This window comes from Leiobunum rupestre, chromosome 10 (genome assembly GCF_980474605.1).
Source record: "Leiobunum rupestre chromosome 10, qqLeiRupe1.1.hap1, whole genome shotgun sequence".
Classification (NCBI taxonomy): Eukaryota; Metazoa; Arthropoda; class Arachnida; order Opiliones; family Sclerosomatidae; genus Leiobunum; species Leiobunum rupestre.
The window spans coordinates 6148295-6160903 of NC_143393.1; the positions used below are offsets into that span (position 1 = coordinate 6148295).

Consider the following 12609-nt stretch of genomic DNA (forward strand, 5'->3'; position numbering starts at 1 on the left):
TTTAAAATGTTTAATTAAATTTACGGCTCATAAAGTCATAACCTTTTTATATTTAGAATTTTTCAATCAAAATTTATTAAAATTTACGGCTCCTAACTTTTTCTTTAATATTTAAAATTTGCCATTCAAAATTTATTAAAATTTACGGCTCATAACCTTTTTTTAATATTTATAATTATATATATTTTATATTATATACTATATATTATATTAAATAGGGTAAGTTTTATTGGCAAATACATTTTTGAACAAAAAGTAATTCGTTATTTACAACGTAACATTATATATAAAAATTTGGTATGTTAAATTTGTAATCAGTTACGTAATCAATTTTAGCACAGTCAATTAATGCAACATCGTGACTTGTATTCGAGGATAGTGCAATCGAAATATCGGAAGAGTACCCTAGAGTGTCTTCGTCGCGCGGGACGAGCTGTTTTTTCGACGACAACCGTGATTAAGAGTTGTCCGTAACAACGGATTAAGCAGTTTTACGAACTGTCAGAGGCTCTTACTCTATTCCGGATACGGAGTTTCACGCTATTTAAAATATCTTGGCTCGGCGCTTTCGCAAGACGCTGCCTTTAATAAAGACAGTTGGCGTTTGTATCAGTTAAATCGTTAAATTAAAAATACCGGGAGACAGGACCGCTCTTCGGATCTCCGTCATTTAAATTCATGGAAATATTTTTTTCATTTTCATTAGAAAGCTTGCTTAATTAGCGAGAACGTGCTGAGTTAAAGCTGGCTAAATTAGGAAGTGGACTGCGAGCCCTATTCACACGAGCCGATGTTTTCGCGAAACACCGCGTTGCTTCGCGCGAATGGACGTTAAATATCCGAAATTTTGTAACCGAGGCTTCAGTGATGGCCACCGCTCCTCTCATTGTGAGCGTTTTGGTTATTATGAGCGAAATTGAGCGGGAAAATGTTTTTTTTATAAGAGCGCGAAACGAAAATGAGAGGAGCGCTTATTTTAACGCTCGAAAAGAGAGGAGCGCTTATTTTACAACTCAAAAAAGAGCTAAAAGAGAGGAGCGCTTATTTTCCCGCTCAAAAAAGAGCGAAAATAGATGAGCGCTTATTTTACAACTCAAAAAAGAGCTAAAAGAGAGGAGCGCTTATTTTCCCACTCAAAAAAGAGCTAAAAGAGAGGAGCGCTTATTTTACCGCTCAAAAAAGAGTTAAAAGAGAGGAACGCTTATTTAACCGCTCAAAAAAAGTTAAAAGAGAGGAGCGCTTATTAACCGCTCAAAAAAAGAGTTCAAAGAGAGGAGCGCTTATTTTCCCGCTCAAAAAAGAGTTAAAAGAGAGGAGTGCTTATTTTACCCCTCAAAAAAGAGTTAAAAGAGAGGAGCGCTTATTTAACCGCTCAAAAAAAAGTTCAAAGAGAGGAGCGCTTATTTTCCCGCTCAAAAAAGGGCGAGCGGTGAGTGAGCTGAGTGGCTCTTTCACGAAAATGCCCAACACTGCGAAGCTTCACGAAAATGCCCAACACTGCGAAGCTCAAATCCAAATATTTAAATCTAATAATTTACGTTCACATCCTTCGGTATTTCCCAAACCTAAATGGTAATATCAGGAAATTATACGTATACATTTGGAATGTCTAAGGCTCTATCATCACCGTGCCGCAAATTTGTCTGGGGGAAATGGGCGGGGCGTAACTACGTCGCATTTCAAAATCATTGTGTGGCCGACGTCACGACTCCGCTGTAAACCACGTCCGTTTCTACGATAATCATCAGGACCACCATAGTCTTTCTTATACATTCCAAGTGTATACTTATATAACTTCCTGATAATATTGTGAAAGGTTAAGAGTGTGCAATTTTATTGGTGCTTTTATACTGTAAGTTTTGGCTTAAAACTGTTAGAAGGTCTTAACAATTTAAGAAAAATTGTTTAATTGGGATTACATCTAGAAAATTTTAACTTGTGTCAGTTTTTAACAGTCATATTTCGAACAGACGTATTACAATATATATATATCAAGAATGTATTGAAGTTACTAAGAATATTTGAGCATAGCATTAACCCCTGGTACCATCCTCACAGCTTTTGTGGAGAAAGTTCGTCTGCATTTTAGGCGCATTCAAGGTCATACCATATAGCAAACTTGAATGGGAAAGCAGACGAATTTAAGCTGCGAGGATGCGAATCAGAATCCTGTAGTCCAATATTCTTAGTAACTTCAATACATTCTTGATATATATATATTGAAGTTTTGCGAGAAAGAATAATTAATGCCTTCCATGACAGTTCAATTGAAATGTTGAACTCCGTCGTTAAACGATCTCAAGCATGTACCGTAGCCGACGGTGGCGTGATTGAACCGTTGTAAACTATTCAGTATTTATTTAATTTAGTCACATTAAAACTAATCAGATTATTTTATTAGCCAACACTGAATTCATTAACCTTCAATTCCTCGGCTTCTGATTGGTCAAATTTGGTCAAATTAAAGTAATCTGAACTAACCAGAGAATATAAATCCCCAGGAATGGAAGGTGTAGCTCCGTCTAGTGGAACTTTTGCGCCTCTCGTTTTTAAAGAGAGGCCGGGTTGCGTTAACCGTTTCCGGTTATTCTGATTTGCTTTGCCGGAAGTTTCTAGCGCAACCAAAACATGCGGCCAATAATATCAATCCTTCCATTCCTGGGGCTTTATATTCTTTGAACTAATAATATGGCGAGCAACAACTTTCTAATTGGAACCAAATCCATAAACCCAACGGTTCTCGAGATGGTTTTTGAATGACCTTGAAGACATAGTTCAAGGTCATTCAATTTTACATTATTAAATGTCCCCCTGCACGAGGAATGTTTCATAGAAATTTGAAATTTAAAAAAAAAAAACATATTTTTCGGTTATTTATCATTTTTGGTGGACGCCATGTACTTTTTCGTTCTAAATTATTTATTTTACATCAAAAATGTATGGCAATCCTGTTAATCAGTCACTCCAAAACAGGGTTTGCCATACATTTTTGATGTATGGGAAGTAGGTATAACGCCCATTGAAGCTTACTGTGTTTATCAATAAAACTAGATAAGGTTTATCTTAATACATCTTTCAATCAAAACAAATCAATGATTATGTAAACGCAACTATTTATGGTAGCTAATGTCAGTGGGGTAGGAATGTTTAAGATGTGAGGGGGGTTTAAGCAGTTTAAACCCGGCGGTGAGAACAAAAATTAAACCACAAAACTGGCCAGATTTAGTATTTTTTTGCATTTGGAAATTTTGTAGATTTATTTTGATCCAAATGTTTTGATACATAGTTTAATATTTGCTCTATTAACTTTATTTAGTCATTCTTACTTTTATTTCATAAATTTTAATTTTCAACCCAGCATAAAGTGAGGGGAGGCATTTACATTAGGTTCCTCCCCTCCGGCAAATTGTTTGGGAGGGGTATTACCCCCCTGTCCCCTGGTTTATACGCCCCCCGGCTACGCTTGGGAACTTGTTTTTATGTAGTGTTGTTAATTTTCCAGAAAAATAAAATGCGGAAAAATTTCTAGAAAATATTCCGGCAAATTTTCTGAAATCGGAAAAATAAGAAATTGAAACATAAATTACTTTTTAAGGGTTTTTAATGTTTTTAACTTTTTATCGATATAAAATGTCTAATATCAGTAAACATACTACAAACATTAATAGTGTTACATTGTTAATTAATTTAAACTAGTGTAGAGATTTAGTTTTACTTTTAGATTCGAAAAAATTAGTTGAAAATGCCGCTTTATTAAAATTTGCAAACAATAAATTAGACTAATCATGAAAACTTGTTTTTATTTTTTTCGGAAAAAGGCCTCGGTCATTTTCCGGAAAATTTTCCGACTTTCAACCGAGGGGTCCGTCACTTCGAGGAATCTCAAGATTCCGAATCTCAAAAATATAATCGGGAATCTTGGGAATATTCGAATCTTCGGAATCTTGGAATCCTACTCGAATCGATGAAAAAAACTTGGTTTAAAATTACTATAATTTATGTCATTGACCAATTTACAAACGATTCAATAAACGCGAGGAGTATCTATAAGAACCCGATTTTTGGGTAAAAATGTAGCGTAACTAAATTGTTATGATTACGACGATAGCGACATATGTTGGAAAATGAGCTACTTGACGTCGAGCCGACAATTGCTTTAAATATAATACTCAACAACGGCTCTCTGACGACGTTATCATTGGGCTATTTCGAATTTAACTTCATTTTTCTCCACTCAAGTCGCTTTTTTTTCGAAGATTCGAAAACGGTTTTTTAGTGATTTGAAACGGTTTTAAGCGATTTAACTAGGTTCACACTTATGGTCGAAAACGATTTGAAGAGGTTCGAAACCTTTTAAGACGTATCGCGTGTATGTGACTATAGTTGAATCGTATTCTAATTACCGAGCGTATTAGCCTCTCTATTAGCTCGACGTATTCTCGAGCGTATTACAATCGATTACAAATTTGGAACTTGGAAGGCCAGGTTTGAATATCAAACATAGTGAGCCCCCCCTTTACAGGGTGGGAAATAAGGAATTTTTTAAAGTGAGTCGTAGTGACCATCGACCGAGCCATCGACCCCGTGTCCTGAAATACCTGAACTGATCCATAATTGAATTAATTAATTATTACAATTTCCCGCGTGAAATTACGACGTAGGGAATGAAAATTCACCTGCTACTCGATTTTCGGGCTGGATTTTTCAAACACTAGTGAGACCCTTTTATTTAGTGGTCCAGTGAACCACTGACCCCTCAACTGACCACCTACGATTAATTTTTTAAACTGACCTAGACAATTTTTAACTGGTCATTTGCCTAGTCACATCGCCGTTTCTATAAGATTCAAACAGAGTTTTGGTGGCGAATAGATAAATCAAGGCATCTTATACAAGTGTGTAGTCGAACATTAAATACGGAATCCAACAAGAGTTACAGAACCAAACAAGCATCACGGAATATTAAGGAATCCTCGGGAATCATGGCGGGATCACGGAGTCTGGCTAGAATCTAGAATCTTAGCAGAATCTAGAATCTTAGCAGAATCTAGAATCTTAGCAGAATCTAGAATCTTAGCAGAATCTAGAATCTTAGCAGAATCAAGAATCTTGATTCCAGATTCCTTGAATCTCGTACACGATTTCTCGAAGTGACGGACCCCTCGCTTACAACACTATTTTTATGTAGCTCATTCCTCACGAAAACGTAGAAGTTCAGTTCAGTTTATGCCTAAAGACAGGCTGCCTCGTCTAATCTACGGTTATATCCAAAGCTTTTCGTGGTAAAAGGTCATCGGTGCGTTCTCCGGGACGCAGAAGCGACATCAAAACAAGAAGACCAATTTTACTATATAGACTCTTAAACACGCCTCCCCAATCGACCGCCATTACCTTACAGTCTACGGGGAGGGTGGTGAAAAACCCGGTTTGGGGGGGAAGAAATTTGGGCGTTAGAGGGCTGGCTCGTTGGTTGTCTGTACGATAATGGCGGCGCCCAGTAAACGTTTCTAAAAAGAGTGTATAGAAAGGCCTATTAAGCCCTCCTCAGCTCTATCTAAAAAAATAGGATGAATCTAAAAGTTCGTTGTCCTTTGTCTTTCCAGAATCATGTGGTTGTTTGTGATAAAAAGAGTTGCGAGTTGCCTAGTTCCTGTCACTTTTCCATAGTGGGCAAGGATCATTCTTGCTGCGAAGTCTGCAAAGGTCAGTACGTGTCCTCCTTGGATACCGCGAACAATCACGCCACGAGCCTATAAGTGTCATCCTAAATCGTACATTCCGTCGTAGATTGCGAATGGAGAGGTATTCGGCGCGCCCACGATGACCGCTGGACGGACCCGGATGACCCCTGCGTCGTTTACACTTGTCAGGTAATTGGTCATCCTCTTTATAACGTTCGCTCCACACTGGTTCGAGGGGTTTTCCCCCGAGTTCTTCGGTTTCCCCTTCCATAAAGATTTGTTGGGTAATAGTTAGTGTAGGTAGCTGTTGGCTCGCGTGGCATGAAGGGCTTGCCACCACCCTCCTACGCATTGTAACCCGGCCACCTGAATTAAAGGCTTTAAAAGTCGCTTGATGACTTAGGCCTAAGGTGGTACCTTGGGTATTACCCTAGCTGATTATTATTATTATTATTATTATTATTATTATTATTATTATTATTTTTATTATTATTATTATTATTATTATTATTATTATTATTATTATTATTATATCAAAAACTGACAACCACAAATTATACGTTCGGGAACGAGTTTAAAAGAATCTTAAGCTCTAAACTTTCTGGAGTTCATTCTAAAATTTGTTGAACAGCCTTTTCTTTGGTTAATCAGTCTGGCGTCTTGACGCACACCAAGGTCCAATGCCACGTCCGTTGCGCCCAAGCGTTGCCGCCGCTGCCCGGGGAATGCTGCCCACGCTGCCCGTCGCCCACCTGTCAAGCGTACGCGTCGAGGCTGGGCGTGCAGGAGAGCCCCAGGTCCTACCTGATTCCGGTCGCCGAGAAGGAAACAGCCGATCCTTGCGTCCAGTGCCAATGTCTGGTAAGCGTATTCGATTTCCCCGTTCTCTTCGTTGTGCCGGCTAATGGTACTATTTCCCGACGCGTTCAGAATGGTTATTCGAGTTGTTGGAAGCAAGCTTGTCCGGTTTTACCATGCCCCGAGATCAGAATTTACCATCGTCAAGGAGAGTGCTGTCCTCAGTGTCCTAGAGGTAGGTTCTATAAATAAGAACATAAACCTATAACAGGGCTCCCACCAGGTCCCTAATATACCCAAAAGTCCTTAGCTTTCTTCAAGGTCCCTAATCTACCCTCAAATCGGGATTTGGTCCCTAAAGTACACTATTTTCATGAAATGCAGGGAAACCATCGCGTAGGCTTCAAATATTTTTAGACATCGGCTCAAGGTGACAAGGACGGTTTACAAAATAGTCAAATCTGAGGATTAACGATAAAATAGTTCGAACATAGAACATAAGGTAGCGCCACAAGTTCGGTAACATAATTATATTGTAAGACAGAACCTCCCTGCTAGGTTGAAAATTAAAAAATAAAAATAAATACCAAGTCAGTTTTGGAATTTAGTTCAAATAAAGGATTTACCTTGGACAAATAATTACTGGACTCGAAACTTTAGCAAAATCCCCGATTCCACAATTTGCATCGCCCGTCAGCGCTCCTACCGACAGAATCGCGAAATATTTCTATCCAAATACAAAACACGCGCGTAAAGATGTCAGATGACCCGCATTCCGTCGTCCGCTTTGCTGTTGTTAATAGAAGCGAGGCTTTTGGAATTTTAGTAGGCTTTAGATTATTCAGTAATAATTGTATTGGAATAAAAATGAAAGGGTAATGATTTAATTAATTTAAATAGGAATTTCTCTTTAAGGTTTTTGCATGTATAGTTTGTGTGAAAGTTTAAATAGATTATAAATTTAAAAATGCCCAGTAAAAATGGAAATACAAGTGTAAGCTTTGACGACAGTGACGAGGTAAAAACGCTAGACCTAACGTCGTCCGCTAATATTGGGCACGTGTTTCGTATTTGGATAGAAATCTTTCCAATTCTTGACGCTACGGCGCTTCAAGCGGCGCTGCCGTAAAAGCACCAAGCGCGCAATTTGGTTTCGGGTCCAGTAATTATTCGTCCAAGGTTTTACAATCGTCCCTGAATCCCTATCTGATTCCAACGTTGAAAATGTTGGTCCTTATTTTACCGTATTTTTAAAGATTTTGGTGGGAGCCCTGCTATAATTATGTACCGTAAGTGTGTCAGTTTGTGGAAATATTTACTGATTGCTATGGATGGAGTATATCCAAATGCATTTTAACGCGCTCACTTACGAAGCGTATTTGATTTTACGAATTAGTCTGAAGTTCCCCAAAAATGGCTGGTCTTTCTAGAAATTGAACACAAAGAACTCGCACACTTTTGTACAATATAGTTAAAATCTTATTCCAGGAAATAGCGTAATATAACTTGAATTATTTCGTTAGGTAACCGCAGCGTTCGAGACATTCCCGGTGTGTGCTATCTGGGCAAGGAAGAATTCAAGAACCGGAAGCTGTTTACGCGGGACACTTGTACCGAATGCGTTTGCAACGTAAGTTTTTGAAATACAACCAAATCACGATTCGTTTGCTGTAGCGAATTTCGCGTGCCATCTACTCGTTTAGAAAACGACGGTCAGTTGCTGGCGTCAGTCCTGTCCGAGCCTAGACTGCCCGCCTCAACTTCAAGTCAAGGACGAGATGGATTGCTGTCCCCGGTGCAGGGGTCGCGAGGAACAACAGCGAGTGTGCAATTACCGGGGAGTGGTTTACAACGACGGCGATACTTGGCGCCAGAAGAACTGTACCAAGTGTACTTGCAAGGCCGACAAAGTCAGTTGCGAGTACGAGGACTGTTCCCGCCTGCCTCCGTGTCCGCCCGGTCTCCGAGAGAGGATTCTGCCCGGCGAGTGCTGCCGAACTTGCGTCGAAGGTAAGAGAGAACAAAGAATATAAAGCCCCAGGAATGGAAGGATTGATATTATTGGCCGCGTGTTATGGTTGCGTTAGAAACTTCTGGCAAAGCAAATCAGAGTAACCGGAAACGGTTAACGCAACCCGGCCTCTCTTTAAAAACGAGAGGCGCAAAAATTCCACTAGACGGAGCTACACCTTCCATTCCTGGGGCTTTATATTCTTTGGAGTGAACGCGTTGTCGAAAGATCGCGCCTCGATGACCGACATACGCTCTTTATGGACTCGTAGCCGACGGCGTTTGTACCACTTTCGGAGATTCCGGTTACAAGACCTTCGACGGCAGCGTCTACGACTTCACGCCATTACCCTGCCGCTATCTACTGACCAAAGACTGTACAGCCAACAATTTCTCGATCAGCGTAGTCAACGACCTGAAACACGGTACCACTCGAACCAGATCAGTCATTTTAAAAGTAACGCCGTTAATTTCTATAAAATACCGTCGTGAATTAGTTTAATTAACGTTCGATACCCAAATATTACAGGTTGACAATACCAAAGTTCAATTGGGTTCAAATTTGAGGGTGAAAATCGGTCGTAAACGAGTACGTCTGCCTCATATTATCCTCAGCATTCTGTCCATCCGTTTGGAAAACAATAGCGTTGTCGTCAGGACCAATATGGGTAAAGACTTTTTGCCATTTCATTTTTCCCCCCATTTAAGTAAGGTGTTGGTCGATATGGTAAAATCACGCCTTAACCGATAGCAAGACTATATTCGGGTAAACAGAAAATATTTGACAGACCACCTACCACAAGGAGGACTCGCATCAACCTCGAAAAAAAGGTGTCTCAAAAGTGATACGGCGTTTTTTACAGCCAACTGAAAATAGCTCCTGAAAATCCTTCATTTTACCAGAAGTAAATGAACCGAAGTTAACGAAATAACGCTCCGAATAGGAGGGCGTTTTCCCGATGAAAATGATGAGAAAATCGAGTTAAATAAAAGCTAATTTCCATCCCCGTCTTTTGACGCGATAAATTGCACTTGGGAATTGTGGGTACAGCTATTTCTATGTATAAAATATGGTTTCATAAAAACTCAAACTTTTTTTCGACCTAGGAGCACGCAAATTTTCAAATTCGAGGTCAAAATGTAACTTTATAAGGAAAACGCCTCCAACATGGAGAGTATAGCAGTCTGATAACTTCGGTTCATTTACTTCTGATTTTACGAAATAAAAACGTCGTGGGTGAGCCAGCTTCTGCAATACCTTTTTTGCGCGTGCTCGCCTTTGTACCTTTAAAACTGACTCTACTGGCCGCCAGATGGCGCGCTCTTAAAAAAACCGCCTCACATATGAGACATAAAAAAAATGAAATTATTACCCGCGATACATGTCCCTCTTGGGGTAGGTGGTCTGTGCCATAACTTTAGCCTCTGTTTTCGTGATTTCGGGGAGATATTATCATGCCTACAATCCATAGAAAGACTGAAAGAGGGGCGTGGTTTTTCTTCCAGGAATCACGAAGCGCCCGGGGTGCCGCTCGCGTATTTTTCGTTCACCCGAATATATTGTGGTCGATACCGATAGATTTTTATCCAATCACAAAATTTTCCGCGATGAAACTGGCTATTTTTAACGATTGTCCAAAATTTGAAGGGGTGAAACTATTCTGGGACGACGAAAACTACTTGGAAGTGCACATGCCGATTTACTTCAAGCACAAACTGTGCGGCCTTTGCGGCAATTACAACAACGACCCCAAGGACGACTTCAGGACGAAGAAAGGTCAAATGGGTGCGAGCGCCACCGTTTTCTCCCAATCCTGGATGGTATTTATTCTATTGGATCTTCTTCCATTCATCCTTTAACCCTTTAATTGATGCAATTTGGGCGCGCAGGCTGGGAAATCTGTCGCGAATATAATTTCTGGTCGCTTGGTGAAAGTACAGACGAGCCCTTAGGTATCGCGGCGCCTACGGAATTAAGCCTACCCTCCGATAACGCCCGTAATCGCCTCCCCGAACTCTCACTCAAAAACAACCTTGAAAGTTCCGACTCAATTTAAATATTTCGAAATTTTCTTATATATACCCCAGATAATATTTGTATTATTGGAAAAATGACTCGACGGCGAATCGACGGCGATGGCGCTGTTGTTGTTGATCCTGGTAGCTTTCGCGTCAAGTCAATATCCTCCCTACCGCCTAGAGTCCGACGCCGATGTAAAAATGATCAGTGGCGGCGTGTTTCATTTTTAGAGCCTTCAACGGCGGCGGCGTAAGGATAATTTAACCAGCGGCAGCCCCCTATATTCTTATTCAACGATCTTTACGCCCCCTATATTCTTATTAAGTTATTTTTGTGGCTCCTTTATTCTTATTAAGCTGTTTTGCGCTCCCTATATTCTTAAACATGGCTTATTTTTATTATTATGAAGCCAATTTTACAGCCCCTATATTATTTTTGAGTAGTGTTGTTAATTTTCCGGAAAAATAAAATGCGGAAAATTTTCCGCAAATCGGAAAAATAAAAATTTGAAACATAAATTACCTTTTAAGGGTTTTTAATGTTTTTACCTTTTTATCGATATAAAATGTCTAATATCAGTAAACATACTACAAAACATTAATTATTTATTTATTAATTAATACCGCTTTATTTCAATTTGCAAACAATATATTAGACTAATCATTGAATGAAAACATTTTATTTTTTTCGGAAAAATACGGAAAATTTTCCGGAAAAAAGGTCTCGGTCATTTTCCGGAAAATTATCCGCGGGAAATTTTCCGACTTACAACACTATTTTTGAGTGATTTTGGCGTCGTCCGGAGAATTTTCAGCTCTGTCCGTGGCCCATCTGGCTCTGCCTGTGCGCCCATTGAAAACTGAATGACCCAGATGGACACTTCTTTCGTAGATATATATGGGACACTTCTGGTCACACTTATGTCTATTACGCTACGCGGCGTGATTGGAAGCCCTTTGAAATTTACATTTACGTATTTCTGTACGTCAAATAATTAGCGAGGTTAATCAGCCCACGTTTTGAACGGGAACGTCTAGTATTCAACAGTCTAGACTTGACAGTGGTGTCGAGGCGTTCGGGAGTTCCCGTTCAACTTCGAATTCTCTTCCGGGAGTTGCAGAAGATGAGATTCGACGTCCCTGAAGCGCCGAACTCGTTTTGGAGAGCTGTTGTTTTGTTTTTCGCGACTTTCCGAGAACCGTTTTTGAATGGCTATCAATCTTTCACGGACACTTTTACATTTTTCTTGGCAAGTGCGAAATTTATCTGTCAGTAATTATATTTTTCGCCATTGTTTTCGAGATTCATCAATATCCTTCGAAATACATTTAAAAAGATCATTAAAATTTATATTTTATCAACGACATCATTACAGCCTATTATCGATATTTTGCCGTATTATTTCGTTAAGGATGTAATGTATTTAGTCGTACACGGCTCCCAGAGGTCCTATAATTCCTATAAAATCCTATAGTTTTAAAAATGTCCTATAACATCTTATATTTTTTAGCAAAATCCCCAAAAAGTCCTATAAAATCCTATAGTTTTAAAAATGTCCTATAACATCTTATATTTTTTAGCAAAATCCCCAAAAAGTCCTATAAAATCCTATAGTTTTAAAAATGTCCTATAACATCTTATATTTTTTAGCAAAATCCCCAAAAAGTCCTATAAAATCCTATAGTTTTAAAAATGTCCTATAACATCTTATATTTTTTAGCAAAATCCCCAAAAAGTCCTATAAAATCCTATAGTTTTAAAAATGTCCTATAACATCTTATATTTTTTAGCAAAATCCCCAAAAAGTCCTATAAAATCCTATAGTTTTAAAAATGTCCTATAACATCTTATATTTTTTAGCAAAATCCCCAAAAAGTCCTATAAAATCCTATAATTTTAAAATTATCCCGTTTCAAATCCCGCCACTTACGTCGTTAGTGAAATTGCTAGATTTAGCTATAGGATAAATTCCTATTCAAAGTCATTCTAGTCTATAATTTTGTTATTGTTAATATAGTTAGCTATACTAGTATATTTTTGTGATGAAATGGTTTATTTATTTATTTCACTTTATGCATTTAAAAACAAAATCTATATAAA

At 38.8% G+C, this 12609-nt stretch overlaps 1 protein-coding gene across 1 annotated transcript in view; it reads left to right on the plus strand.

Moving 5' to 3' along the window:
• Window positions 1-12609, plus strand: part of LOC149923431 (BMP-binding endothelial regulator protein-like) — a 94957-nt gene that overhangs the window by 76296 nt on the left and 6052 nt on the right. The window contains exons 3-11 of the mRNA XM_090160282.1: window positions 5604-5703; window positions 5788-5870; window positions 6333-6542; window positions 6612-6714; window positions 8003-8109; window positions 8183-8489; window positions 8762-8946; window positions 9019-9157; window positions 10138-10310. Of these exons, the coding sequence (XP_090016408.1) occupies window positions 5604-5703; window positions 5788-5870; window positions 6333-6542; window positions 6612-6714; window positions 8003-8109; window positions 8183-8489; window positions 8762-8946; window positions 9019-9157; window positions 10138-10310 (1407 nt within the window). The remainder of the gene's footprint in view (window positions 1-5603; window positions 5704-5787; window positions 5871-6332; window positions 6543-6611; window positions 6715-8002; window positions 8110-8182; window positions 8490-8761; window positions 8947-9018; window positions 9158-10137; window positions 10311-12609) is intronic.